At 33.9% G+C, this 26,656-nt stretch overlaps 2 protein-coding genes and 8 non-coding genes across 11 annotated transcripts; all 10 read left to right on the forward strand.

The window, feature by feature from the left end:
* The first annotated feature begins 1,926 nt into the window (after positions 1-1,926).
* Positions 1,927-2,050, forward strand: LOC125857295 (small nucleolar RNA SNORD14). Its single transcript, XR_007445622.1, has one exon. It is a non-coding gene; the product is annotated as a small nucleolar RNA SNORD14 (small nucleolar RNA).
* Positions 2,051-2,158: 108 nt separating this feature from the next.
* LOC125857294 (small nucleolar RNA SNORD14) lies at positions 2,159-2,281 on the forward strand. Its single transcript, XR_007445621.1, has one exon. It is a non-coding gene; the product is annotated as a small nucleolar RNA SNORD14 (small nucleolar RNA).
* A 248-nt stretch (positions 2,282-2,529) lies between these two features.
* Positions 2,530-2,630, forward strand: LOC125857284 (small nucleolar RNA snoR99). Its single transcript, XR_007445613.1, has one exon. It is a non-coding gene; the product is annotated as a small nucleolar RNA snoR99 (small nucleolar RNA).
* Positions 2,631-2,677: 47 nt separating this feature from the next.
* On the forward strand, positions 2,678-2,801 carry LOC125857299 (small nucleolar RNA SNORD14). The gene has a single exon (XR_007445626.1). It is a non-coding gene; the product is annotated as a small nucleolar RNA SNORD14 (small nucleolar RNA).
* Positions 2,802-2,926: 125 nt separating this feature from the next.
* Positions 2,927-3,050, forward strand: LOC125857296 (small nucleolar RNA SNORD14). The gene has a single exon (XR_007445623.1). It is a non-coding gene; the product is annotated as a small nucleolar RNA SNORD14 (small nucleolar RNA).
* A 203-nt stretch (positions 3,051-3,253) lies between these two features.
* On the forward strand, positions 3,254-3,377 carry LOC125857298 (small nucleolar RNA SNORD14). Its single transcript, XR_007445625.1, has one exon. It is a non-coding gene; the product is annotated as a small nucleolar RNA SNORD14 (small nucleolar RNA).
* Positions 3,378-3,522: 145 nt separating this feature from the next.
* On the forward strand, positions 3,523-3,646 carry LOC125857297 (small nucleolar RNA SNORD14). Its single transcript, XR_007445624.1, has one exon. It is a non-coding gene; the product is annotated as a small nucleolar RNA SNORD14 (small nucleolar RNA).
* A 641-nt stretch (positions 3,647-4,287) lies between these two features.
* LOC125857300 (small nucleolar RNA SNORD14) lies at positions 4,288-4,411 on the forward strand. Its single transcript, XR_007445627.1, has one exon. It is a non-coding gene; the product is annotated as a small nucleolar RNA SNORD14 (small nucleolar RNA).
* A 2,103-nt stretch (positions 4,412-6,514) lies between these two features.
* LOC125855286 (protein S-acyltransferase 8-like) lies at positions 6,515-15,210 on the forward strand. The gene is made up of 5 exons (XM_049534998.1): positions 6,515-6,699; positions 11,979-12,164; positions 12,592-12,879; positions 13,149-13,379; positions 14,330-15,210. The coding sequence occupies exons 1-5, from the start codon at positions 6,652-6,654 to the stop codon at positions 14,708-14,710; spliced, it is 1,134 nt and encodes a 377-aa protein (XP_049390955.1). The 5' UTR covers positions 6,515-6,651; the 3' UTR covers positions 14,711-15,210.
* Positions 15,211-17,515: 2,305 nt separating this feature from the next.
* Positions 17,516-26,558, forward strand: LOC125855031 (26S proteasome non-ATPase regulatory subunit 12 homolog A-like). 2 transcript variants are annotated; one of them, XM_049534671.1, is made up of 12 exons: positions 17,516-17,654; positions 17,740-17,934; positions 20,563-20,670; positions 20,754-20,858; positions 21,004-21,060; positions 21,184-21,380; positions 22,457-22,556; positions 24,021-24,133; positions 25,054-25,207; positions 25,343-25,420; positions 25,992-26,237; positions 26,321-26,558. In XM_049534671.1, the coding sequence occupies exons 1-11, from the start codon at positions 17,652-17,654 to the stop codon at positions 26,208-26,210; spliced, it is 1,329 nt and encodes a 442-aa protein (XP_049390628.1). In that variant the 5' UTR covers positions 17,516-17,651; the 3' UTR covers positions 26,211-26,237; positions 26,321-26,558. The 2 variants fall into 2 exon arrangements, with proteins under 2 accessions (XP_049390628.1, XP_049390629.1); XM_049534672.1 differs by having other exon boundaries at positions 17,586-17,654; positions 25,992-26,558.
* Positions 26,559-26,656: the final 98 nt, after the last annotated feature.

A 26,656-nucleotide genomic window follows, 5' to 3' on the forward strand; every position in this document is an offset into this window, starting at 1 on the left:
AAAAAGAGTGAGTTGAATTTAGACTAATGGATTAAAGAGATAAAATTTCACTAAAGCAACAATATGCATTTATAATATTATTCATTTATATATAATTTTTAAAAAATATACATAATAAGTAGAACACAATTTGAAGGAGTATAACCAATCTCAGTCGACAGATGAGATTGAGACAAGTTAACTCAACTTCAAGCAGGGGCGGCTCAATATAATTCAAGGCCTAAAGCGAACTTTTAATTAGAGGCCTACAATTTAAATAAATTTTATCTGTATTTATTTATTTTTCTAAATTTTTAGATGTAAATTATTGCTTAATATCTTTTTTATAAATAATTTTTTCAAATACTTTTTTTAATTATTATTTTTAAGCAAGATTTTATCAATTCAACATTGAAAAACATCATTTTATTGAGACAATTATTATATGAATCAATAATATAGTTCTATAAGTAATAAGTTGATAAATTTTAAATAAAGATAAGAGTTAGAATCATAGAATCTGATTCAAAAAGTTGATAACTTGGTATACCTTACTTTAATATGAAAAGTTATGAAGAAATAAAAGAATATTTGTAATATACTTTGTTCAACACTTTTCGGCTATTGATTCATATTTTTGGCAGAATATTACTCTAACTATCAAAGATTTGAAAAAATAGAGCGTAGAAGGAGTTAAAAAGGATAAATAATGTGAGTGTTGGCGAAGAATATATATATATATATATATATATATATATATATATATATATATATANATATATATACACTTTTTATTATAAATAATTATTATTTTTCATGAAAAAATTAAACATGATTTTTTTTTATAGAAGTTTGAGTCCCCCAAAAATTGGGGCCTAAGGCATTGGCCTAAAAATTCATAGGCAAAAGCCGCCCTTGACTTCAAGATGATTCACTAAATGATATGTAAATCAAAGTTGAGGGAGAGGGGGGGGGGGGAAAAAGAATGGGAGGGTGCATGATCTAGGCCCAATAAAGACCTTTAACTACATTCAATCTAAAATGAAAGTACATGGTCTTCGATTTAGTGATTTGTTCAGCTTGCAACTATGTAATAAAAGATCGACATGCTTACCCACATAAAAAGAAAAATGAATTGTTCAAAATAGAGTCATCTATAAGATCATAAATAAAATCATTTGTAAGATCATTGAATTTCAGTGGACAATTTATGGATCTCTAGTATTGTCTTTTATATTGTTAAAAGTTATTAAAAATATTTTGATGTTATATTATGTATTTTATGATTAATTTAAAAACATTGGTTCTGATTGTAGCCGTACATATGAGCTGCATAAAATATAAATGTTACTTTTTGGATAGAAAACAGCATGCTTGCGTTGATTAATCTATTTATTTTCCAAAAGCTAAAAGAAGTAGTCTTTTTTTTACAAAAATATAATTTGAGAAAATTCACTTGTAAAATATAGTTTAAGAGTTTGATCAAATATTAATTATTTTTAAATTTATTTGACCAACATTCTTTTTTGAAGCTTTGATAAAAACAATCTAAAATAAATAAATAATAGAAACCGGGCCACGACCCAAATGGGTCTACAATTGTTGGATTCTCCAACCCAGGCCTATAAACAGCAAACCCTAAAAACTCTTATAAACCCTAATATTCCGCCATTTCTTTATAAATTCAAACTTTGCTTCTCTCAAATTTCATCACTGCAGTTTTTCACTACAAACCCTAGCCAATTATCCCTTTCCCCCTTCTCTTGTCAAAGCTTTTTTCCTCTGTTTATGGTTTTAGGTAAACGAAATCAAGATTGAGTTTTTGTTTTTCATTGTGGGGTTCCTCTATTTAGGGGTTATAGGTAAATGGAATCAAGATTGAGTTTTTTTTTAAAATTGGGATTCTTCTGTTTAAGGTTTGAGATTGAGTTTTTGCATTTTGGGGTTGATCTGTGATGATGAATTTTAAGGCTTGTTTCTCAAAACATTCGCAGTGGCCGCCTAAGATCTTTCGCCTTCGCCAGGCTTGAGAGATAATGCTGCTTTTATCCTTCCTTGGATGTCTGAGATCTTCCCATTTTTTGTTCTTTAATTTATGTTTTATGTTTGTTTTAAGTTGGAATTGTGATAATTTTTGGTTAATTGATTGATTTATTTATTAGAATCTTATATTATATGGTGTCTATGATGATAATTGTTAAGGCTTGTTTCTCAAACATTCGCAGTGGCCGCCTAAGAGCTTTCGCCTTCGCCAGGCTTGAGAGTTAATGCTGCTTTTATCCTTCCTTGGATGTCTGAGACACCATCATTTTTGAGCTAACCATTATCGTGTTTTGTTATTTTGCTGTTGAATCTATCTGGGGTTTTCTCCATTTTGGTTTTAGCATGTAATTTTGCTATGTTGTGGTTTTTTTGCTTTTGAAACTATAGTTTATGTTATCAAATTTGGATTTTATGGCCAAAGATCTTAGCTTTTATGAAAATAATCCCTTTGCTTATGAAATTGGGGGATTTTGGACTTTTAAGTCTGCCTCTCTAGCAATGAAAGAGTTGCTTTAGGGATGAACAAGTCCCTGATAATTGAATCCATTCATCACTTTGTCAGCATCACAATGTTTATGTTTTGCTGATCATTATCGGATGGTACAATTTTGAATTGTTTTAAGAAGTTACTGTGTTTTGCTGAACTGTTTTGTTATGTCAATGATGATAGATCCTAAGGCTTGTTTCTCAAAACATTCGCAGTGGCCGCCTAAGTGCTTTCGCCTTCGCCAGGCTTGAGAGTATATGCTGCTTCTATCCTTCCTTGGATGTCTGAGGCTTTTTAACTAAGTTTAAGTTTTAGCTATGTTAGATTTGGTTCTTGTTTGATGATGAATATCTGTGTAATCGTCTAAGAACTTGTGTTCAATTGCTTATCTATTTCCTTCATTAACTTCTTGTCTTTTGCCTGTGATGATAGATCCTAAGGCTTGTTTCTCAAGACATTCGCAGTGGCCGCCTAAGTGCTTTCGCCTTCGCCAGGCTTGAGAGCATATGCTGCTTCTATCCTTCCTTGGATGTCTGAGGCTCTTTAACTTTGTTTAAGTTTTAGCTATGATAGATTGTGTTCTTGAAATGAATCTGTGTAATCCTCTCGGGACTAGTGTTCATTTGCTTTTTAACTTTTAAGTTTGGTAGATTTTGTTCTTGCTTGATGATGAATATCTGTGTAATCCTCTTATGACTAGTGTTTGATTGCTTGTTTCTTTCCCTTCATGAACCTTTTTCCTATTGCCCATGATGATATATCTCAAGGCTTGTTTCTCAAAACATTCGCAGTGGCCGCCTAAGTGCTTTCGCCTTCGCCAGGCTTGAGAGCATATGCTGCTTCTATCCTTCCTTGGATGTCTGAGGCTCTTTTACTATGTTTAATTTTTAGCTAAGCATGATTTTATTCTTGCTTGATGATGAATAGGAGACTAATAATAACACTACTGTATTTGTAACTCCTCTTAGTACTGTTGTTCACTTGCTTATGTTTTCTTGATATTCATTTTTTTTTGCCCATGATGATAGATCCTAAGGCTTGTTTCTCAAAACATTCGCAGTGGCCGCCTAAGTGCTTTCGCCTTCGCCAGGCTTGAGAGCATATGCTGCTTTTATCCTTCCTTGGATGTCTGAGGCTATTAAATTATGTTTAATTTTTTACTGTGGTTTTATTCATTCTTGATGATGATTAGGAACTATAAGGATACTTCTGTATGTGTAAGTCCTCTTAAAACTAGTGTGCACTAGGTTTGTTTCTTTAATGTACTTTTTACTTTTTTTGGTCCACGATGATAGATCCAAAGCTTGTTTCTCAAAACATTTTTTGATTGTTCATATATCTTTAAATTCAAATTGTCTCCTATTTTAAGTAGGTAGATACTGTCTTTTATTTTACCACACTAGTAATTGTACTTGTCACTTGGTGTTACCTTTTATAAGTTACATTCAATTTTATTTTCTTTGATTGGCTTTGATGCTAACCTGATACTATATCATTGTCATAAATGGTTGGAATTAAGCTTTTATGAATATTTGATTCGTGTTCCTAGTAAAGTTTGAGCTTCCTATACATCATCTACTCTTCCCTACTCAGGTTCCTACTATCAAGTTTGAGCTGCCCTGATCAATTTATTGTCCTTTGAGTGCATTATATTGTTTTGTATATGGTATTAGCACATCTATGTTTTTGTTCTTACTTCACAAAGATATAGAGACCAATAGTAATGCACAGATGTATGTGCAACTCCTAAAACTAGTGTTCATAGAAGCTTTTGTATTGTCCTATGAAGATAGATCCTAAGGCTTGTTTCTCAAAACATTTGCACTGACCGCCTAAGAGCTTTCACCTTCACTAGGCTTGATAGTTTATGCTGCTTTTATCCTTCCTTGGATGTCTGAGGCCTTTCAATATGTTGCTTCACCCTCACCCCATATGTTATATTGCAGCTATTGCCTTTTTCAGTCTTCACAACATTTCGTACTCTAAAATTACAACAACATACTAGTGAAATCCCATGATGGTAGATTGTACGCAGGCCTTAGTGAAGTTGTTTCGTCGGCTCAAGTGCATACTCATATTACATTGAGAGATAAAATGCTACTGTTTTGGGCTATGATTATAAAGAGAGAGGATAGAGTGAAGAATTTCTCATTTTTGAATGAGATTTGGTAGATAAATTTGCGTAACATAGGGTTTCTGATATAGTTGCCCCCTAATAGCTGTTGGTGGCTTTATTATTAACTCTATATTGTGCATCTTTGTTCTATTCTTTTGAACATGAGTTTTCTTCGCAATGAACCTTCTATAAAGCACACTTGATATGAGCCCTTTACACTTCAATAAAACCAAACTGTATTTGATAGTTTTTCTAGGCCAAAATAATTAAGTAAATTTATTTGTTGTTTACATATTATAATAACCTTAATCTAACATAGTACAATATTTTTGACTTCAGAATTTGTGTTTGTATTCTGATAATAGGTACCCTTTTTCACATATCAATTGAAATTTGTATTTTATAAAGTAAAGTCAATTTATTTTGCTGTTTACCTATGATGTACATTTTTTTTTTCGAATTTAAAATTTGTGTTTGTATTTAATTAATAGGTGTTCTCATATATCAATTGAAATTTGTATATGTGTGTATATATATATATATATATATATATACTTTTCATGGTATATATCTATATAAAAAATAATTAAGTTTTTGAGACTTGCAACATGTAGAATGGCAGATCACTTTATAAATTTAAATTTATAATTATTAAAATTCTAGTTTTTAGTTACACAAACAAGAATGACAGATCACTTTATAAACAAGTTTCAATGCCACTTATGCAAAATAATTAGTAATAAATAGTGCTATAGTTTATAACAAATTCTTTACAAAATCTCTATTTATATGGTAAATAAAATTTAAATTATAATTTAGAAAACATTTTATTAATTACAAGCATTACTCATGTAACATTAAAATAATAATAATGGGAAAACCACAGTTCATAGACAGATGTGGAGAGATATTTTAATGAACCATATAATAAATTTATATCTCTGTATTTTTTAAAAATGAATATTTGTGATTATAAATTTTAAATACATATAAGTTTATAAAAAGCCATTTGTCAACAATTACGAATAATCTTTGTAAGATGAGTATGCGTGCTTCTTTTTAGATGCATAATTCAAAAGGATAAATACTTTTTTTTTACCAAATATAAATTAGTTTGGAAACTTTTTTTTTTTTTAATTCTATTATTCGAAATTTTAAATTATGATCTCAAGTTGCATGTTCAAAAGGTTATTTAATATTATGAATTCATATTGTATGTTCCATTTAAATACTAATTTAATTTGGGTAGTGTAGTAAAATACTTTTATCAATTATTGCTTTTTATGAAACAAATTAAATTTAAAGTGGATAAATAAAAATCAAATGAGGGATACTCTTTAAAAAATTAAACTATATATGCAGTATTTTAAGGGAAAATCTTATTCATTGTTTAAAAATCTTATTCATTGTCCAAGAATTTAGCCATTTAAAGAAACTTAACAAAATTTATTTACTGTGATTTTCTTGGTGTAAAAATATAAAGAATTGTTACATGCCAGATATTTTATTGATAATGGGTAATTAAAGGCCGCTTTTCAAATATATATGATTCAATAAAAAACACTATATCATGTAGCTCAATATATCATATTAATAACGTTATATTCGAAGGAACATTGCACGAGACATTAACCTTTTACATGACATAATTTTTAATTTGTTTACTTAAAATCAAAACCAATTATTTTCAAAATAAAAATTAACACTTCTTTTTTACAACAAATCAATTTCCAATTTACACCTGGTCAAAGGGAAAAAGAGAAATGTCCTAATTGATTAAAACGGAAAGTAAAAAGAAAAAGAGAGAAAATTATTATATTAATGGAAAAAACTATAGAATAAAAAAAGAAAAAGCTAACGAACCATCATTAAATCCACCGCATTTGAACCACAAGCGCCATTTAAAAGTTGAACAAAAAGCCAAAAAAGGAAAAAAGGGACAAAAAAATTTAATGAAAGTAAATAATTTTTACTTGTGTTTTCTTCTTCTTGTTGCTTTAGCAAAGTGACAAAGAATCAATCTTTCATGGCTAAACAGCCTAAGCTCGTGTACCAGTCTTGGAAGGCCAACAATGTAAGCACCTCTTACTAGTTTATATACTTATTTAACAATAATTTTGCTTTCTTGAATTATTATTTTTTTATTTTTTTTGGTTGAGGTTATGTTTTGTTTTGAAGTTTATTGATAATTGGGTGTGGTTATATTGTAATAATGATTGATGGGTTGGTGTTACTTTGCTGGAATTTGATGTGGGGTTTACTGTTTTAAGAGTTAGCTTGTGTTGATGAGAAAAAAAATGAAAGCTTTGGTCTTTTGGGGTTGGGGGTGTTGGAATTGAGTTGTGTTTGTGGGGTTCTTTGTATTGAGTTTCTGGTTTGTTACTTTCTATGGATGTCTATTTCAAATTCTTGAAATAGCTGTGAAGAAGTAAAATTTGGTGGAATAGTGGTTAATGAGGTGGGATGAGAATTATGAAGTCTCACGTTCAAACCTAAGCAAAGGATGAAAACAGTATGTCAGTTCTTTCCATTTGTTTGAGTCTTGATGGATGGAATTACCTGGTATTTGTTCTGGTGGGAGGTAGCTGATATGCGTGATTGATGGTTAGTAGTCTCGGATGGTTTCTTATGGTCCAATGAGCTATTTAGCATTAGAGGAAGGAATAATTGTTCGTTAGTTGTAGTTAGTTCATTAGTTTTAGTTAGTTCGTTAGTTGTAGTTAGTTCGTTAGTTTTAGTTAGTTCGTTAGTTGTAGTTAGTTCAATAAAGTCTCGGCATTGATGAAATAAATTATGATCAAGAATTCCGTTGGGACCAACCGTTAGGATCAACAACAACCTTTGAAACTTGGAAATAATGGATCCGTTCATCTACCCTTTTCCACTTAAATATTAGGTTTAATTTGCATGATGTAGGGGTTGAACATGTGACGTAATCACAAGTCCCTCAATAGTTGCCACTTGAACTAAGCCTATCATGATGTATTCCTAGTAATTCTTCATGATTACTAATGGGAACTTGTAATTTCATCATTTAAGAGCTTTGCTCCTCAATGCTAAGTTGCGGGTATTTGATACGGATATGGATCTAGAGGTCGGATCCTTCATGAGCTAAATTTTAAGATTTGGGGATATGGATTCAGGTTTTAATACGGGTGCAGGGATTCAGCTAAAAATAGAGCTATAAAACCTAAATTATGAGATATTATGTAGAAAACTTTAGGAGAAAATATTAATAAGAGGAGAATCTTGGAAGGAGATAAATGGAAAGGGAGTGTCTTAAGAAATTTCTATATACAAGGTATTCCATTTTCTTCAATTTCACGAGCTTTTGTTTAGATTACAGAAATAATTGAACCTGTCCGGAATTTCTCTGTCGATTTTGGTCAAAGTACCCAAAATCTGTTGACCCAATTGGGTATGGATCCCACACCCATGTCGTGTCGACACGGGTGCTGTAGCAAAAGTGAAGAGTCCAAGCAACTTAGCATCAAAGCGATAGTTATGGTTATGGTCTCAACATACTACATCTGGTGTGACGTGGGGCATACTCTTTGACCTGAATTTTGATATTTCTAGTAGGATTGTCATTCAGGGCCTAAAATTATAAGGATTTTTGCAAGATTTGGCACTTCTAGCTGTGAAAATCTAAGGTAAAGTGGAAATTAAGAAAGAACAAATATCATCCTTATTAACTTGATGTTTTTGGTAGATGACTTGAATATAGGGATTTCTCCTTCTTACATCAATTAAACTACTTATCCAAAAAAAATGTTTCTCTCATGATGCACATAAGATACAAGAGTCACCTGACACAGGTGTTAAAAGTTAGGAAGCACTCGACAGCTATGAAGAGTGATAACATACCTTAGTGAGATTGTAGAAAATATAGAAATATATATGAGCTTGATAAAGGATTGACTGCCGTGCACTAATGCACTGCTTGACTGCGCTAATTGTGGTACTGGCTTATTTATACAGTTATTACACAACTTACTACTATAGCACTGATCTTGACTTTAATAGCAGTGCATTTGTTGCCATGCCATTAATTATCTTATATTTTAATATGACCCGTCAAGCTTAAGGTGAATCAACTTGAGTTACTAATAATTTGTGGCTCTGATAACCAAATAATGCCATGGCGCTGATGACATTGTGGTGCTAACTTCGTCCTGATTAGAAACATGTTATTGGACAGTGATGTATAGTTGGACAACAACATGCCACCAACTGTGTTGACTGGTAAAGGATTACTGAATGTCAATGTCGATGGTGAGCGCTGGGCTATGTGTGGCAAATTAATCACGTGATGCTATTTAAACTGATAGTATGCCTTCCTATCTAATGTCATTATTTGCTATGGCTGATGCAATTGAAAGAAAGATGAACTCTATGAGGAATAAGTTCTTATGGGAAGGAAATCGTAGCAACAAAAAGTTTCACTTAGTTAGATGGCAAGTGGTCACTAGTGCAAAGGAAGGGAGTGGATTGGGAATTAGAAACTTGAGATTGCACAATAAAAGCATGTTGTGTAAGTGGCTTTGGAGATTTAGCAGGAACGAAGGGGTGGTCTGGATCAAAATAATTGAAGCAATCTATGGTAGCAGGCAAGGCTGGAATCCCCCCTTCAAATATTTCATACACTAGAGGGGGAGTATGGAAAGGGATTTGTAAGTTATGGGCCAAGTTTCAACTTTCAACAATTCACCAAATTGTAGGTGGGGAATGGAGCAAAAATTAGATTTTGGACTGACTTATGGACAGGTGATGAGTGCTTGAAACAAAAATTTCCTCTTTTTTTCAGTTGTTGCACTAACAAAGATGGAGTTGTGGCTGATTTTTATTTCAACACGGGATGGCAGATGAATTTTAGAAGGAATTTGAATGATTGGGAAATTGACGACTTTTGTCCATTGCTCCTTCAACTGGATTATACCCACATTGATCAGAGTAAAGGGGATTCACTAGTATGGATAGCTAGTATGATGGAACCTTTTCAGTAAAAAAGTGCTATAACCTTCTAATGAAGCAAACAGGATTTTGTGATACTAGTTGGCCATGGAAAGGGATTTGGGGAACTAAAGCTCCTATAAAGGTTGCTTGTTTTGGTTGGATTATAGCATGGGGAGCTTTCCTTACGCAGGACAATCTTCAGATAAAGGGTTTTGCACTAAGTAATCAATGTTACTTATGTGAAGAAGAGTTGGAGACTGTGAATCACCTTCTTTTGCATTGCAGAATAGCTAGACAATGTTGGGAATTTTTCTTCAGTATTTGCAGGATCTCTTGGATCATGCCTCAGTGTGTGAAGGAATTATTGGAGAGTTCGCAGCACCAGGGAACACACAAAGCTTTGAAGCAAATCTGGAGAACTATACCTTTGTGCATATTCTAGACTATCTGGCTAGAAAGAAATAAAGCTTGTTTTGATGGGCAAAAAGACCATATTTCTAGAGTTAAATTAAGTGTTTACATAATTTGTTTGCTGGTGTAAAAGCAGTTTCCTTGATAATATAGATCAATAAATGGAGTTTTTGGAGCTGCTAGGGAGATGTTGTAATTGACTGTATGGATATTCCCCGCTGTCTTTTTTAACTTTTGGTTTTGGTACCTTCTTGTTACCTAGTCAATAAATCTTTACCGTATCAAAAAAAAAAAAGAAGAGAAATGTATTGATGGATGACAACGTGTTGCTGGACTGCGGCATGCTGCTGATTGAGCGTTGACTGAAGACGTGTTACCGGATGGTAACATGACGCTTAATATGCATTAACCAAAACGTGTTGTTGTACAGAAACTAAGTGTTTACTACAAACTTGTTCACGGATGGTGACAAACTTGTCCGCGTACTGATGCTGATGTTAAACATGGCATGTGCTGCTGGAACAATCACAGGAATAGACATGAATAGGCAGTGGGTACCATTTATTAAAAAAAAATTAATAGACATCGCAGAGGAAACACAGTGCTGTCGAAATATCAGCAGCATCAAACTGGCAGGAAGCGACGAGAAAGGTCTGAATGGAAAGAGGTGAATGGTCTCTTGAACGAGACAAGATTTTTTTTCTCATGCCCGTATTCTTCTATATGTGTCTGTTCACAAGCTATCCTTTGGACATACTGCTTTTGACAATCACTTTTAGCAGGGTACTTTTCTCGTTGCAAGAGAAATGCTGAGTGACACTTGCAAAATATGTGATCATGGTTTTACTTTTCTTCCCAAAGGAAAGATTGTATTGTTATGAATTTTTTCTCTGTAATATATATATAGATTGCATATTCCATAGATAGAGGTAAAATCATAATTTATCTGTGTTATAAATACGTGAAATTGTTGTGATTGTCAATATTTTTATCCTTTTAACTATAAATAATTCAATTCAAATTGATGAAAAGTCAGTAAATGTGAGCATCACAGTATTTGCAGAAATATGAGCTGCCTGGAAATTTCTGGTGTAATCTGGAAGTTTTTATTCAACATAGAAAGCGGTTGTTCCTATTAGTGGACTAGGGTCAGCTGATAGAAATAGGATCTCCTAAGTCCAATATATGCGAGCATAGTTGTGATATTGGTACCGACAGAGAGCACCTGTAATTCATTTTTACTTATGTTTGAGATTTTAAGTTTAAAATTTAGTGCAAAATTTAGATCACAATTTCGTTTATGTTGGAGTTAGTCTGCTGAAAGGCAGTGGTGGCTTGAACATTGAGATGCAATACCAATTACCAGGGACTCGTTGATCAAACTTGCAAGTTCCTATTGTTAGTCATTTTTTGTAGGTAGGCCATAAGTTGATACATCTTTTGTTTAGAAGGGGTAATATATAATATGTCATGGTGGTTTAAGGGTATACCAACAATGTGATTCAGTTAAAGCACCAATTGGTGAAATGAATCAAAGACAATTTTTCTGTTCTACTAGGCTTTGCTACTTGTTACGGACTCCTCGGAAACTGTAATGTAGCTGGGGATCTTAGCCTTCTTTGATCAATAAAAGGATCTTTTGGTGCCTAGTGACCATCTGGAAGGAAAAAGCTCTCATCTTCTCAAACATGAGGGCACTTGAAATTTACGACCTCAAATTTAAAAACTATGGTTTCTCCTTAAAAAAAAACTGTCCTATCTAAAAAGAAAAAGAGAAGTGACTGTGACGCCCCAATTCACCTTCAACACCCAAGGGAACTTCTTAAATTTGCTGTCTGTAAAGTAGCTACGTATTGTGATCAATTGTTTGTTTCCTAAAACGAGAATCTATCTATTGATTTTGCGACTGAGTATGAGTATGCTATTTTTCACTTGGACATATGTCCTTGTACTTGACTCTTTTTTTGTGGTTTATGTCATGTGCAGAAATTCTTGCTTGGTGGGAGGCTAATATTTGGACCAGATGCTAAGTCATTGATTATCACCTTCACGCTCATCCTTGTCCCTGTTGTTCTATTTTGTGTATTTGTGGCCAGAAATCTCGTGCTTGAACTCCAACGAGAAAGTGCAGGATATGCAATTTTGGTGATAACTATTGTCTTCACAATTTATGTTAGTTTCTTAACTCTTCCTTTTAGTGTCTGTTAATGATCCACTTTGCATGCGTTTCATGAAAATTCTATGTGTTCCTTCTTCAATTTTTTGAACAGAAATCTGTCTATGAGTTTCTGCCTTCCCCTTTTTCCCTCCCAAAAAGAAGTAGAGGCTTGATTTCTACCAAGATACCCACCTTGCTCACCCTGTTGCTTACATTGTTGCCAGCTGCCTTTACCCCTGTTTTTTGCTTAACTTTCATAACTGCCAACGTGCATTCTTCTTTTCTTCTCATAAGGTTAGCACTCATTCTTGAAGACACACATATATTCTTTTGGGGTGCGCAGGTGGTTTGCAGCAGTTGGAATCCTATAGTATCATCATAATGCTCTATTCTGTTGTTTCTTAGTATTTCAATATCCTAATGTGGTATTGGTTGCCATAGGTCTTTATACTTCTACTTTCAACATCAGCAAATGATCCTGGCATTGTTCCTCGTAATTCTCATCCTCCAGAGGAAGTTATAGGGTATGATTCTTCAGCTTCCGTTGAAACTGGCAGTAGACCGCCTCGCTTCAAAGAAGTCCTTGTGAATGGTTTGCCTGTACGAGTTAAATATTGTGAAACGTGCATGTTGTACCGTCCACCAAGATGCTCTCATTGCTCGGTATGTGATAATTGTGTGGAGCGATTTGATCATCATTGCCCTTGGGTGGGTCAATGCATTGGGAAGGTAAGTACATCCATTTTTTCATTACTATTTCTTTTTCTTGAAGTTCCATGGAGAATTCTCTATTTGTTACTTTTCTTACGCTTCCTAATTTATTTGGTTCATTTAAAGATGAAATGTGCCAACTGTATCCTGACTCAAAAATGTTGATATTGGAAAAAAGTTAATATACAAATTTTAGGAGAAGAGAAGCTCTTCTTCTTTTCTAAATGCTGTTTCGATATCCTTTTGAGACACTTTCCTTTTTTCTCTTCTTCTTTGTTGGTGCACAGCGGAACTATCGGTGCTTCTTTCTATTTGTTTCTTCAACAGCCCTCCTTTGTGTTTTCGTCTTTTCCATATCGGCTTTGTATCTGAAACTTCTTATGGATGATTCTGGAACTCTTTGGAAAGCTATCAAAGAATCACCGGCATCTGCAGCATTGATGGCCTATTGTTTTATTGCACTGTGGTTTGTTGGAGGGCTTACTGGCTTCCATTTGTATCTCATTGGTACAAATCAGGTTAGTTTGGTTTGAAACCTCTTACAATTAATAATTTAACGCTTTTCTGCTGTATTGCATCTGAGTACTATCAATCATAGTAATATTTTTTATTCCTAGATGACGACTCCATTATTGTTATGGTGTTATTGGACACAAGTATGCATCCCTTCCAAATGATTGATGGCTTGTCAGTGACACTTGTCCATGCATTTAGAAAATTTAATACAAATGATTAGGAGAAAAGTAGAAGATAATAACTCCCTTTTGGCCTCTATTTGCTATCATGGTGGGAATTCTTTTTTGACGTTTCTTCTTTACATTTTATTGGTTATTTTTCAAGGGTTGTTTTTCCAGAAAAATGTGACAAATGTTTGCATGATTTTGTTAATTCATATATATTAGAGGAAGTGGAATGTTCTATTTCAAGAATATGATCTATAGTTAAGACTTGAGATCATCTAATTTAAAATGTAAAACACGTATTTCCTCGAGTAATATATGTTTCTTTCTAATGTTTTTTTTACCCCTTGCCAATCTGTCAGTGTGTTGTTTCTTTGTTCATGATGATGGTTCATATATTCCTCATAAGAGCCTCTCTACGGGCTAGACTTGTTGATTTAGCTATAAAGAACAAATGCCTAAGTTTGTTCCATCTCATGCTCTTTTTCCATTTGTTCTATTTCATAAGATGCTCTATTATTTTAAACTTTATTCTTCTTGTCTTCCATAACTTCCGAAAGAAAAAGAATTGGAAAAACATCTGAAGGAGTAACTTTTTAGTAGTAAAAAAAGAGTGCTGTTGAAAGAGGAACGGTATGAATATTTTTTGTGATCCTATCACACTTTAAGAAAAAATAGTTGATAGATATACAACTTTTAGTGGCTTTATAATTGCTGTTCGATGAAGGAGATTGATCGCCTTCTCATTATACAATTTTGACTTGTTTTATTGCTAATGATTTATGCAGACCACATATGAAAACTTTCGTTATAAGGGAGACAACAGGGTGTATAACCGGGGATGCATAAAAAATTTCCTTCAACTATTCTGCTCAAGGATTGAACCTTCAAAAATCAATTTTCGCAGCTATGTACAGGAAGGGGTGTCAAAGCCTCCTAAGAGCAACATTCAAGAAACAGATATAAATATCTGTGATGGGGATACACGAATTAAGGTGGAAGACGATCTTGATATTGGAGATGATATTATGAAGATATCCCAACGTCGTAACTCTGAGGAAATTGGTGATGTTAGAGGTAGAGGAAGTGACAGGTCGCCAATTGGTCGTTCTGAGGTTGATTTTGGGTTTGGTCTGGAGTCCCAGTTTTCCTCCAGACCCTCATACTAGCTTTAAGCAGAACAAGTGGAAAGAAACCAAATTCAATATCACCAATTTTTTCCCAACAATACATTCCTATTTCGTCCTGCTGACATTATTTAGATCACTCAAAAGGAGGTTCAACTGATCATTTATTGAGGTTTAAGATGCAACACAACACTTGTTGCTAGCCATGAATATGCATCGGTGTCTCTTTCTCGAGCTGGGCTCTCCCTGCTATCGTGAAGAGATGAGATGGATAATCGGTTCACAAGTGTTTGCTGGTTTTAACTATTTATTGAAAGAACTATAGCTGTTTGAATTCTTTACTTTGTATCTAACTCTGGAATTTAAACAATGTGTACATCTGTTCTTGTGGTTAGAGTTTGTTCCGTACAAGGATAGAAAAACTCACATTTGAACAAATTGTTATGCATTGTTTGATAACCATGGCAGAGAAAATGGAGAAGTGGGAGAAAATTGGTTATTCAAGTGAAGTTCCATTTACTTGCAAGTAATTTCAATTTACTAGGTCTCCATATGCAAGTGTCATTTTTGTATTGTATATAAATAAATAATATAGGCAGATTTGATCAACAACCACCTAAAGTTGACACAAGTTTTCACTCAATTAGTTCCTCATGTGCATAAGAAGCCAAGGCAAACTCAATTGAAGCCACACTCAATTTTACTTATAGAAATTACATACAATCAAAGGGGAGCGAGCATAAGCAAGCTCAATGGTATAAACCTTTGTAATCGATGGGAACCTTGAAGCTGTCTCGCAATGGCGGGCGGTTTCATGATTTTAAGATTGTGGGTGCTTCTTTAGCTATCAATTACAAAATATAAGTGCATAAATTTAACACGTCTTTAGAAAAACAATGCAGGTTAGGGCGTTGGGAGGAAGGCGTTTAATAAAATAAAATAAAAAAATCAAATTGAAATAAATAAGTAGAAAAAGGAGAATTGAATTTGTAACAAAAAATTTATGTGCTAAGAGGGAATCAAACCTTGGAATATAAGCTAGCTAACAGGCCTGTGCACTTGTAACCACTGCACCAACCAAACTATTTGGAGTCAATTCTGGTTATCCAAGTTAAGGAATTTGCCTTGAAATATCATTTGTGTTTTTTTTAGGACCAAAATATCACTCAACTATCACTATTTTCCTCCAAATATACTTGACACTTCAAAAGCCCACTCTCTCCTAGTTGGCATGACACGTCATTAACATCTTTTTTTAATAATAGACTATTTCGACTCATTAAACCATTAAACTAAAAATAATGATCATATTTTTTTAAAAAAAATATCTACATTAGTTTATTAAGAATAAATCTTCATACTTAAGAATCTTTTGTTATAATTAAACTTTTCTTTTTTTTTATGTTATGAAGAATAGGTTTTTAAAATGTACTATAATATCATCAATTTTGAATACTTATAAGCAAATACATTAAAAAAAATCGATATACAAATTACTCGGAAATGGAACTTACATCAATTAATCATAAGTTTTATAATGAATCAATAATATTACATGTCAATTAACTATTACAGTAAAATTAATTGTGTATTTTGAAATTCATGCTTACCTGGGTGCTCAACTATAATTTTTATACGTCATCTCTTAATTTCTATATAAGTATATATATTTCGATACGAGGTTAATGGGTGCTCGAGCATTCGAAAGGGACCATGTGGGTCCGCCCCGGCTGTCTGGGGCATGCGAAAATTCGTATTAAGTATTGCCCCAACATCAACTAGTACAAGGAGGAGACAAGATAAGCGAAGATCAATCCATCTCAATTTACAAAAAGTATTGTCTTGGATATGATGCAACCCAAGCAGTGTAAAGTGTTTGCTACTTTCAATCAGAAAAGACAAAATTGAACAAGGCAAAGGAAAATGAGTTGTCCCCCCTTCTCTGGTAATCCACCTGCCAAATTTGTAGAAAAAGAATGAGCAGAGAAGGAAAAACAACCGTTTGACTTTGACTAGCGAGTCTGTGTAGGTAACATAATGTGTGTTAGATTGCAATCTTGAAATTATGGTTCGACCTTGTCTTTGATCTTAAGGAGTTGTGAGCAACACAAAACTTGTTTCAATCAAATGACAATGTATTATGGTTGAAGGCTTTCCTTTGTTATAAAATTCCACAGATAAGATTCTATCACTTCCAGTAAGATGAGAATAAACTTGTACGGTATGCTTCAATAGAATAAATTCAGTAAGGATAAAATAGGCCCTATGATTGATTGAAAATGTTGTATCACTTGAACTCAAATCCATCTGAATTTCAATCCATATTTGTTCAGTCAACTCATAACAAAATGTTAGATCAAGACAGACACAATCAAATTGAATGCGGACAGAGGACCCCCCATCAACCAAGCCCTGCCGCTCCTAAAAGTAAAGATCGAAAAACTGCCACATCGAGAAATATTATTAATTCAACAAATTGTTTGAACATAAAATTATTATAAAATTCAAAATTCAATTTCAAAAACTAATTTCATAGTTTTCGCTCTACATCACTCATAAAAATACAAAAAAAAAAGACATACCTCAATTTATATTCATATTAAACACAACTTAATTTTCAATTACCATTTTCAACTTGAAAACAAATCCTTGCTTTTTTTTTCCAACTTTCACAATTCTAACTTCAATTTTTTTAAATAAAATAAAATTATTTTTAAATTTTCATAATCAAATTGGTATGTCCAATTTTTCAACTTTAAAATGTAGATTTAATTTTTTTCTAAAAGATATTAATTCTTATTTTTTTTTTGTCAAGCATAACTACTCCTACAAGAAAACTAGACAAATAAAATTATTAGAAAACAAGTTAAAAACACTCTAAAGTAAAAGTCTTCAAACTCTACTCTCTCTCTCTCTCTCTCTCTCTTCTAGGGTTTGTGAGAATCGATCTCAATCGAACTTCAAAAAAAACTTAACAATCAATATGGTAAGCTTCGATTTTCCTTTCGATTTGTATAATTCGTGCTCAATTTTCGATCTTAACGCTGTTTATCATGTTTTGATGTTTACAGGAAGGTGATGGGAAATTGGAGGCGCAAATTGAGGCGCTTCTGAATGTAGAGAAGCAGATGAGGCAAGCTGGCGACGTCGCCAGTACTAGAAAAGCAGCTACAGACATTCTTCAGCTTTGCTTTGAAGCTCGCGCATGGAAAACTTTAAATGAACAGATTGTTCTATTGTCTAAGCGCCGTGGACAATTGAAACAGGCATGTTTGTCTATTTTATTTATTAATTAGTTGATTTTTACAACTTTAAAATTTGGGTTTTGGTTTGTTTATGAATCTGGTCTTGAAAATCATGTTTTTGTTTGCTAAATTATGTGAAGGAAAAAGTAGGAAGTTTTAGAGATCAGTATATTATTGTGTGGTTAAGCTGTTGGTAGTAAATAAAGATCTTGATTTTTCACGTAATTGAAGTTTTGATTTGACCTATTGAGTTTCATATAGTAATACTTTACTGAGCAAATAAGCAAAATTTGATCTTGGCCATCACATAAGCAAAATTGATTTGATGAAGAACCCACCTGTGATATGCTGATAGAAGGCATGTTTTGAACTTAGAGGGCAATGTACTGGACTTACTTTCAGACCGTCCTCTTTTTTTTCACTTTTTGTTTTTCTGATTTATAGTACCAAAATAATTGAGTTCTTTCTCTGAAATGTATAAATTTCGATGTATTAGTATAATTGTTTGTGCAGTATGTATGATATGCTGGAGCTATAATACACTTTCTAGGTTCTTCCTTGCTCTTGTAGTCTTGCTGTAAATTCAATGGAAAGAGCATGTAGACGTGCTGATTACTTAGTGTGTAATTAAAAACTTCATCAGTTTTAGCTTTGCAGACTTTTTTTTTTTTGATGAAGTAAGTAGATTAATTTCAAGGCATCAAGAAGATGCAAGCTTTACAAGGATAGATCAGTTAAGCACACAAAAAAAAGGATTTGTAGCCTCTTTCTAAGCTATAGAGCTAACAAAATCCAAGAAGAGTTTTAGCTTTGCAGACTTGTAACATGAGGAAGTAGGTGAGGGCGTTGGGTCAATGTTCTTCTCTAGGTCTAGGTGAGTGGATGGGCTCATCTTTATGCTTTGCTTGGTACAAAAGGAATGGAAGAGAGATTCTTTCCTTTGTTTGGACTTTGGAAAAGCAAAAGCACAGAGTAGTGCTTAGTATTTTAGTTTACTTGATTAAAAAGATATGTGGGACTACCTATGAATGCTTCCATGAACATAGCAGAAGTTTGGATTGGCTGTGGTCTACTTAGAAAAAATGGAAAGTTATCCTGTTTGTTTTTTAAGTGATACGGGAACACTAACTCTCGTGCCATCCACTTTTAACACTGCTAAAAAAAGGATACTACTTGATAGGGTGTTGGATGAATTTTGCCTCTCTTAAGTTTTAAAAAAAAGGTTGAGGAACTTGTGAGTCTTACACTATGCGGCCGGCGGACCAAGCTTTGTATTTAGGTGGAGATCGACAGAAGAAGGGTGGGCCCATTTCCTCATGTTTTGAAGGGTCTCAATCATTAAAAAAGAAGTAGTAAAGACTGAAGAGAGTCTTACATTGTTGTGTTCCAGCATAAGAAATGCTGGTAAGGAAAATACATACAGGATGGTTAATATGCAAGTTCGAATCCTCATTTGGATTTCACTGGGTATGTCGCTGTTCACAAATGCCATGTTGTGCCGAGATTTTGCCTGTTTTATTGATGAACTACTTTAGAGACGGCTTCGTTTGCAATTCCCTTTTTCAGATTTTTGATGGAGTTGTTTATTAGGATTATTATTTCAGTGCGACATTTGGTTTCTCGACCTCTAGATCTAATATTCGTATTTATGCTTATTGAAAATAAATGGTCGAAACCGGATTTGTAGGATTTGAGTAATATGAAAGATAGGTAAACACACATTTGAGCTTTTACCCTGTCCAAAAAAGAAGGTGAAGACACATTTTAGCTCTCTTGGAAATGAATTTGGAAAGGATGAATGTAGGACCAAAGTTCTTGGTTAGTGATGTTGGTGGAGGGGTCCTACAGAAATGCTAGGAATCAAATCCAAACAAATAGAGGTTAGGAGGGGTAAGGTACAAGGAAAAATGTCAACTACGACCAAAATACAAAAACAGAAACCTATGTTGGCAACCAAATTGTGGGTTAGCAGCTTTATATGTGTGGAACTTTTAAGCCAGGCTTCATATGGCTGTAAAAATTTATCTGGGAGAATGTTGGATTTGGGATATAAGTGAAATAAGAGATCATGGGTGGTCTTGCATGTGTTTGCCTAGGGGACAGGTATTTCTACCAACCACTACTTCTGTATTGAACTTATAGGAAGAAAAAATAGTAATTAGCGATGCAATGGCCAAGGATGCAAGGAAGTATTTGAACCATGGAATTGCATAGCATGATGAAGCTAGGCAACTGAAAAATGATCAAGAAGTTGGATCGCATTTGCTTCGTGCTTAATTAGAATTTTTTTTGCCTTTACTTGTTTTCACTTACCATCTACCTGGGAACATGCATTTAGTGGCTTCATCTGTGAATGCTTGGGCAATTGACTACCAATGTGCTTGTGTTTTGAGAAAATCAGGTAATCATACTAGAGTATTTGTAAGCTCCCAAGTCCTGTCCATTCCATATTGAAATGCCTTTTTAGTTATGCTCTTCCTTTTCCCCATGTATATGTGTATAGAATGAGCCATTCCCATGAAAAATATACCTGTGGCATTTCAGCACTTTGTCAAGTTGCGATGACACTGATGCATGATACTATGGGTTCATTTGTCTTCTTTAAACTTTATACTAATATGCTTGGTGTTTTCCCTGGTACTTCTGCAGGCTGTACAGGCCATGGTTCAACAAGCCATGCAGTACATTGACCAGACGCCCGATCTTGACACCAAGATCGAACTTATCAAAACACTAAACAGTGTGTCTGCTGGAAAGGTGAGCACATTTTCATTTTGATGAAAAGACATCACTGCAATTTGATTCTCTTCCCTACTGAACAACTATGATCTGGAATGTAGATATACGTTGAGATTGAGAGAGCTCGCTTGATTAAGAAGCTCGCAAAGATTAAAGAAGAACAACAACTCATAGGTGAGGCTGCTGATTTGATGCAAGAAGTTGCGGTAAGTGTTTGTTGACCTTCACTTTGGTGTCTTCTTGGTCTTTTTTGCTTTGTGCAATTGATGATGTCTTACTGCAATATTCTGGTCCTTACTCTTTATGTTTTTTCCCACTTACAATGTAATGTGTCCATGGCTTAACTAACAGGTTGAAACCTTTGGAGCAATGGCAAAAACTGAAAAGATAGCCTTTATTCTTGAACAAGTATGTGATACTCTTCCTTCTCTTTTCTCCTTTTTGATGGGTAAAACTCTTCCTTCTCCTTTATACCCAAAATTTTAATGAGACCATGCTTTTGGACTAACTGTGTGGTGCTGAATATTGCAGGTTCGTCTATGCTTAGATCATAAAGATTATGTTCGTGCTCAAATACTCTCAAGAAAGATCAATCCCAGAGTGTTTGAAGCTGATCCATCTAAGGAAAAGAAGAAAGCAAAGGAGGGTGAAAATGTGGTTGAGGAGCCTGCCGCAGATATTCCGTCACTGCCAGAGTTGAAGCAGATCTACTATCAATTAATGATTAGGTACATCTGATTATGCTTTAAATGTGGACTAAGCAAGTTACCTTCTCTAGAATTGTTGAATGCAACACCCTTCTTGCTATCAAGCATTCAGCACATTCATGCTAACTGAGTATAATTTTAAGATAACATAATTTATTTTCTTAAAAGAACTTGGAATAGTTAATGTGTTCATACTTAAAGCTTGCAACTTCTGCACTTAGTTTTGGTGATTTGTGCAGTATCGGGACTGAAGATATTAGTATTTAAGACACATAACTTCCTTATTTACTCATTTTCTGGCAGTTTGTCTACATCTTGCTTTCATTTGAGTTTGGATTAGACATGTTTTCTGAATAAAGATTCTGATTGTCTTCATTTTATATATGTTTTAGTTGTCTATGAGAATTCTAGTTTCCTCCCCTTATCAACTGTGCCAAAGGATTAAAGTGAATGCTATCTGTGCTTTGTCAGAAATGTTTCTTTTTTGTAGAAAGGTTCATATTTTTTTTTGAAGAGATAATACACCTTGGATGTCGTTGAATAAATAGAGACTGAAGCAAGTTTTGCAGGGCTGCATGTTTGAGATAGTTCCATATTTGCTCTGTTTGCTTTGGTTTATTTGTGAATGGACTTTCATTCTTTAAATTTTATTGGGAGCAGGTGACTAAACTTTAAAAGACAATTTTAGTTCTGCTATACTTTGCACTTCCTTTCAAGATTATAAGAAGTGATCGAAGTTGTCTTCAGAATACATGACAATTAAATGATATGGTTATGCTCATCTACACCCTAAAAATTTGAGTCACCTAAGCTGATACTGGGTTTTGAAGTGGTAAAGGTCTTTCAAAGTTGCATCACCTATCAAATGTAAATGAAAGTTTATTTTATTTATCATAGAATAGTTCTTGCCACGTCTCCAAAAAATTTTAGGTTGGAGTGACCTTGCATGATTTTCTTAATTGTTGATTTAGCAGGTCATCAATCCTAAGGCATGACATTCTTACTTATTTAGAGTGATATAGCTCTAGAGGAATGAATGGTTTTTTTGCATTTGTGTATCTTAAACTGGAGTGTCATTTGTTCTACTTCTGTTGCAGGTATTACTCACATAGCAATGATTACCTTGAAATATGTCGCTGTTACAAGGCTATATATGAGATCCCTTCTGTGAAAGAAGACCCAGCACAGTGGATACCAGTAAGTGGTCCCTTTCATGCATTACTCGCATTCTGCATAAATTATAATTTCGAGATGGTGCTTGTGGTATTATTCGATGGAAAATCAGTTTTGAATTTTTAAAGTAGTACGCCTATAAAATGTAGTGTTGGTTAATGAGCAATTCTTTACAGGAAAATATAAGAATAATCATTCTGCTGCACAATATCATTTTGCCTAGATGCCTTAAATGATATTTCACTTCATCAAAAAAAAAAAAAAAAAAAAAATATGTGACAACTAAATTGATTTACCAATAAAAGGTACCAACTCTGACAAAAGTAAACGGGTTGGGAATTATTATTCTGTTGTAACAGATACGTCACTGCTGCATAGCTTTAAGATTTGGTGACAATTAAATTAATTTTCACCTACCTGAAAATTCTAATTGCTACATCAAGTAGAGGTGATACAAAACCATCAGATATGACAAATTTATAAAGAGATACTCTTTCTTCCCTTTATTAGGAAACAAATTATTTAAGAAGAGAAGAAATAGGATTAGTGTTTCTCTGGTATCATATGATAATTGTGAGCTGGGCTTGTATTCTTCTGCAGCTAGTCAGGCTTCTCTTCATCTGACAAGATAGGGTCGGCATTCTTTTTATTTTCCTAGAAAAGGGGGTAGGCATTCCTTTTCATCTGTCAGAAAGATGATCATAATTGAGGGGGGGGGGGCTTTATCTTTTAGCCTGTTTGGATTACCTTTTGGCTTATGACGTATAAAGGCATAAGTTAGAAATTTTTACTTATGGCTTTTAGCTTATTTTTTGGCTTAAAAACATGTGCTTATAAGCACTTTTTTATTTTACCCAAACACTACAAAATTGCGTAAAAGCTATTTTGGCTTTAAAACACCTAAAATAAGCCACAATCCAAACAGGCTCTTAGTCTACCCGTGTTGATCATTGAACATCTTGGGCAGAAGGAAAACAAATTTCGAAAACTGTGGCATAAGACTTGGTGATAATTAGATTAAGAAGAAAACAAGAATGTGTAAATGCGGAAGTGTGAATAATATGAAGAGACATAAAAGCTAATGGGGAGGAAGAGTCATTAGTCTGGCTATAACTCTTTCTACAGACCATTGATTATTCTCCAGAAGATTAAATAAACATAACATTATTTTATAGATTTTAGAGTCCAAGTTTATATTATTAGGAGAAATATGGGTGGGATGGATGGACGTATTCTATTTTGTTAACTTGAAGTCACTGATAAATAAGATACAATGTATTCTGTTTTGTTAACTTAAGTTGTTATTAGATGCCCTTTCTTAGTGGATCAGGCATAATTTTTTTATTTTTAATAACATTTCGATTTGTAGACTTATATAAATGTAGATAGAGGAGCTCGTCATTGTATTTGAGATTCCAAATCTTGAAGAGGGTTAATTGCAGATAATTATTGATTGACCAGTGTGCTTAACTCTGTTATTTCATGTAGGTTCTGAGGAAAATTTGCTGGTACTTGGTATTGTCTCCCCATGATTCTATGCAATCAAGTCTTCATAACTCAACTTTGGAGGACAAAAATCTTTCAGAAATTCCTCATTTCAGGTTTCTTGCAAAAAACTCTATTGCACTACGTTTACTGTTGCTACTTATAAAAAAAAAAGAAGGAAAAAAGGAATAACTATGTTTATGGTGATATTATCTTTGCATTTGTATATTTGGATTTGTGGGGTAAGATTTCTAAAAATTTTGCCAATTTCCATCAACTCTGTGTGGAAATTATTTCATTCTGTGTGGTGGTTATAGGCCATTTGATGATAAATATTTTATACTTCCTTTGGCACAAGTTAAGTTTATATAGCGATTTCTATTTTGGGACGTCAAGGATGTTTGCCACCTGTCCATCAACAATATCGTTCTGCATCTTTCAGAAAGATCAAGAATCTAAGATTTTTTACTATTCACAGATTCATCCAATGTATCCGTGACAAACTAGCTTTCAGAAACTGTCTTAATACTTTCTTCATTTACTAATAGTTAATATAGCAGAAATGTCAACTGAGCCATCTTACACTTCCTCCCTAGTCAAATCTTATCACACAATAAATTGGCTGGAGCAATAGAGTTCTAGTCTGGTTCATCGGGCTTTGCATTGTTGCAATGTTTGCTTATTTGATATGTGTCTTGCATGTTAAGGCTGAGGGAGATCAGAGTCATTCAATGATCAATGGATCTTTGAAGTCCTTATTTTCTTAAACTAACATTTTAAAAATTGAAACTCTAAACAGAAATATCAAGCAATGAGCGTGTATATAACCTTATTCTACTACTTGACTAACTTATCTAGTCTCTTTTATTTCAATATAAATGTGGAATTTTGCATGCTCAGAAGGATATATTTCTTATCTTTTATCCAACAAACTGTTTTTTCAGAAATTTACAATTTTCTCCACCCTCTACACTAGTGGGGAACCAACTTCAGCCTAATGATTGTTTTGGTATCTTCCTTCATTTTTTTGCTTCAGGCTGCTTCTGAAGCAATTGATTACCATGGAGGTCATTCAGTGGACTGCTTTATGGAACACATTCAAGGATGAGTTTGAAAATGAGAAGAATATGCCTGGTGGCACTTTGGGGGACAAGGCTGCTGAAGATCTCAAACTGAGAGTTATTGAGCATGTAATATCTGAGTGCTCACTTTTAGTTCTCCTGTTGGATGATTTGTGATAATGGCATCTGTCAAGTTGATCTATGCTGCAGTCCATTTTCCTCTTGAATTGTGGTTTCACTTTTTAAGTACTATTTTCCTTGCAGAACATCCTTGTCGTCTCAAAATACTACTCGAGAATAACCTTGAAGAGACTGGCAGTTTTACTGTGCCTCGATATTCAGGTGCGTGTTAAGTTTATTGCTTTTCCTAATTTGTTTCAAGTATTGTGTACAATAGCTACATGTTTTACTTCATCTTTGGTGGTATTTAGAGAGGTCCTGCTATTATTAAGTGAATGTGGTCTAAACCTTAGTGCAAAGGCCGAGTGCAACTGTAAGTCTTGGGGGTCTCTCTGTGCCTTGCAGCAATATAGCTGTGCTTGTGAAAAACATTTGCTGCTAGCTTTGTTAATTCAGAACTGGTTCACAATAGTTTAGATCCTTGTTCTGGTTCTTGCTGATGGCAGGAAATTTGTTACACCTATGCACTAAAATAGTAAAGAAGGTTAACAGTGTGAAAAAAAAATGCTGTTGACATAACTCAGTGGAGAGTTGCTAGATGTTCCCAATTTTTACCTTCTGTGCACTAACTTTCAAATGTTGGAACTGAAAACCAATCACCATTCTATTTTCTCTTCATTGTTACTGAACACCGTTTGTCTAGATGTTGCAACTGTCACATAATCATCTTACCTCTCATAGCATACATTTGTCTGGTGATTTCTTATCTTCTTTTCTTTTTTTTTTTTTTCAGGAAGCGGAGAAGCACCTATCTGAAATGGTTGTGTCAAAAGCTTTGGTTGCTAAGATAGACAGACCTATGGGTATTGTCTGTTTCCAACCCCCAAAAGACAGCAATGACATCTTGAATTCTTGGGCTTCTAATTTGGAGAAGCTGCTTGACCTTGTCGAAAAGAGTTGCCACCAGATCCACAAAGAAACAATGGTGCACAAAGCTGCACTAAAGGCTTAGAAGACTTTGGATCGGACAACTCTACAGGTAGAGCCAAGCCGATACTTGCATCAATTATAGGAATTCTGGTCTGGACGTTCATTGTGACAAAGTTGAAAACCTTTTTGCAGTACTCTATTCTGAGGAACAAGCAACAGGAGCAAAAACCCGCAAATCTTGATTCCTCTGCCTGTTCTATCACGATTTGCCTGCTTGCTTTTCTCGTTGTTGTCGGAGTTTCATTTCCTTCCCCCATTTTGTATCTTTATCGATGTTTTCTCCGCATGATTTATTCATTGTGGCCAGCAAAAATTTAGGTTTGATGCTAAATGTCAACTTCCATTAATGCTTATTTACTCATTTAACACATTCATCAGCGCTGCAGTTTTATTTTGAGTAATTTCCCTGGATGGTCACTCATGTTTGAAAAATTATCTAGGAGTATCACTTATGTTTGTTTTAGGATC

Source organism: Solanum stenotomum, chromosome 2 (genome assembly GCF_019186545.1).
Source record: "Solanum stenotomum isolate F172 chromosome 2, ASM1918654v1, whole genome shotgun sequence".
In the NCBI taxonomy this organism is placed as follows: Eukaryota; Viridiplantae; Streptophyta; class Magnoliopsida; order Solanales; family Solanaceae; genus Solanum; species Solanum stenotomum.

Bases quoted from the DNA above. Each gene is read 5' to 3' on its own strand.
- LOC125855286 (XM_049534998.1), top strand. From the start codon at position 6,652: ATGGCTAAACAGCCTAAGCTCGTGTACCAGTCTTGGAAGGCCAACAAT. The intron at 12,165-12,591 runs GTTAGTTTCTTA...TGGTTGCCATAG, and splicing joins CTATTGTCTTCACAATTTAT to GTCTTTATACTTCTACTTTC. The intron at 13,380-14,329 runs GTTAGTTTGGTT...TGATTTATGCAG, and splicing joins ATCTCATTGGTACAAATCAG to ACCACATATGAAAACTTTCG.
- LOC125855031 (XM_049534671.1), top strand. The intron at 17,935-20,562 runs GCATGTTTGTCT...GTACTTCTGCAG, and splicing joins GCCGTGGACAATTGAAACAG to GCTGTACAGGCCATGGTTCA. The intron at 25,421-25,991 runs GTGCGTGTTAAG...TTTTTTTTTCAG, and splicing joins TACTGTGCCTCGATATTCAG to GAAGCGGAGAAGCACCTATC.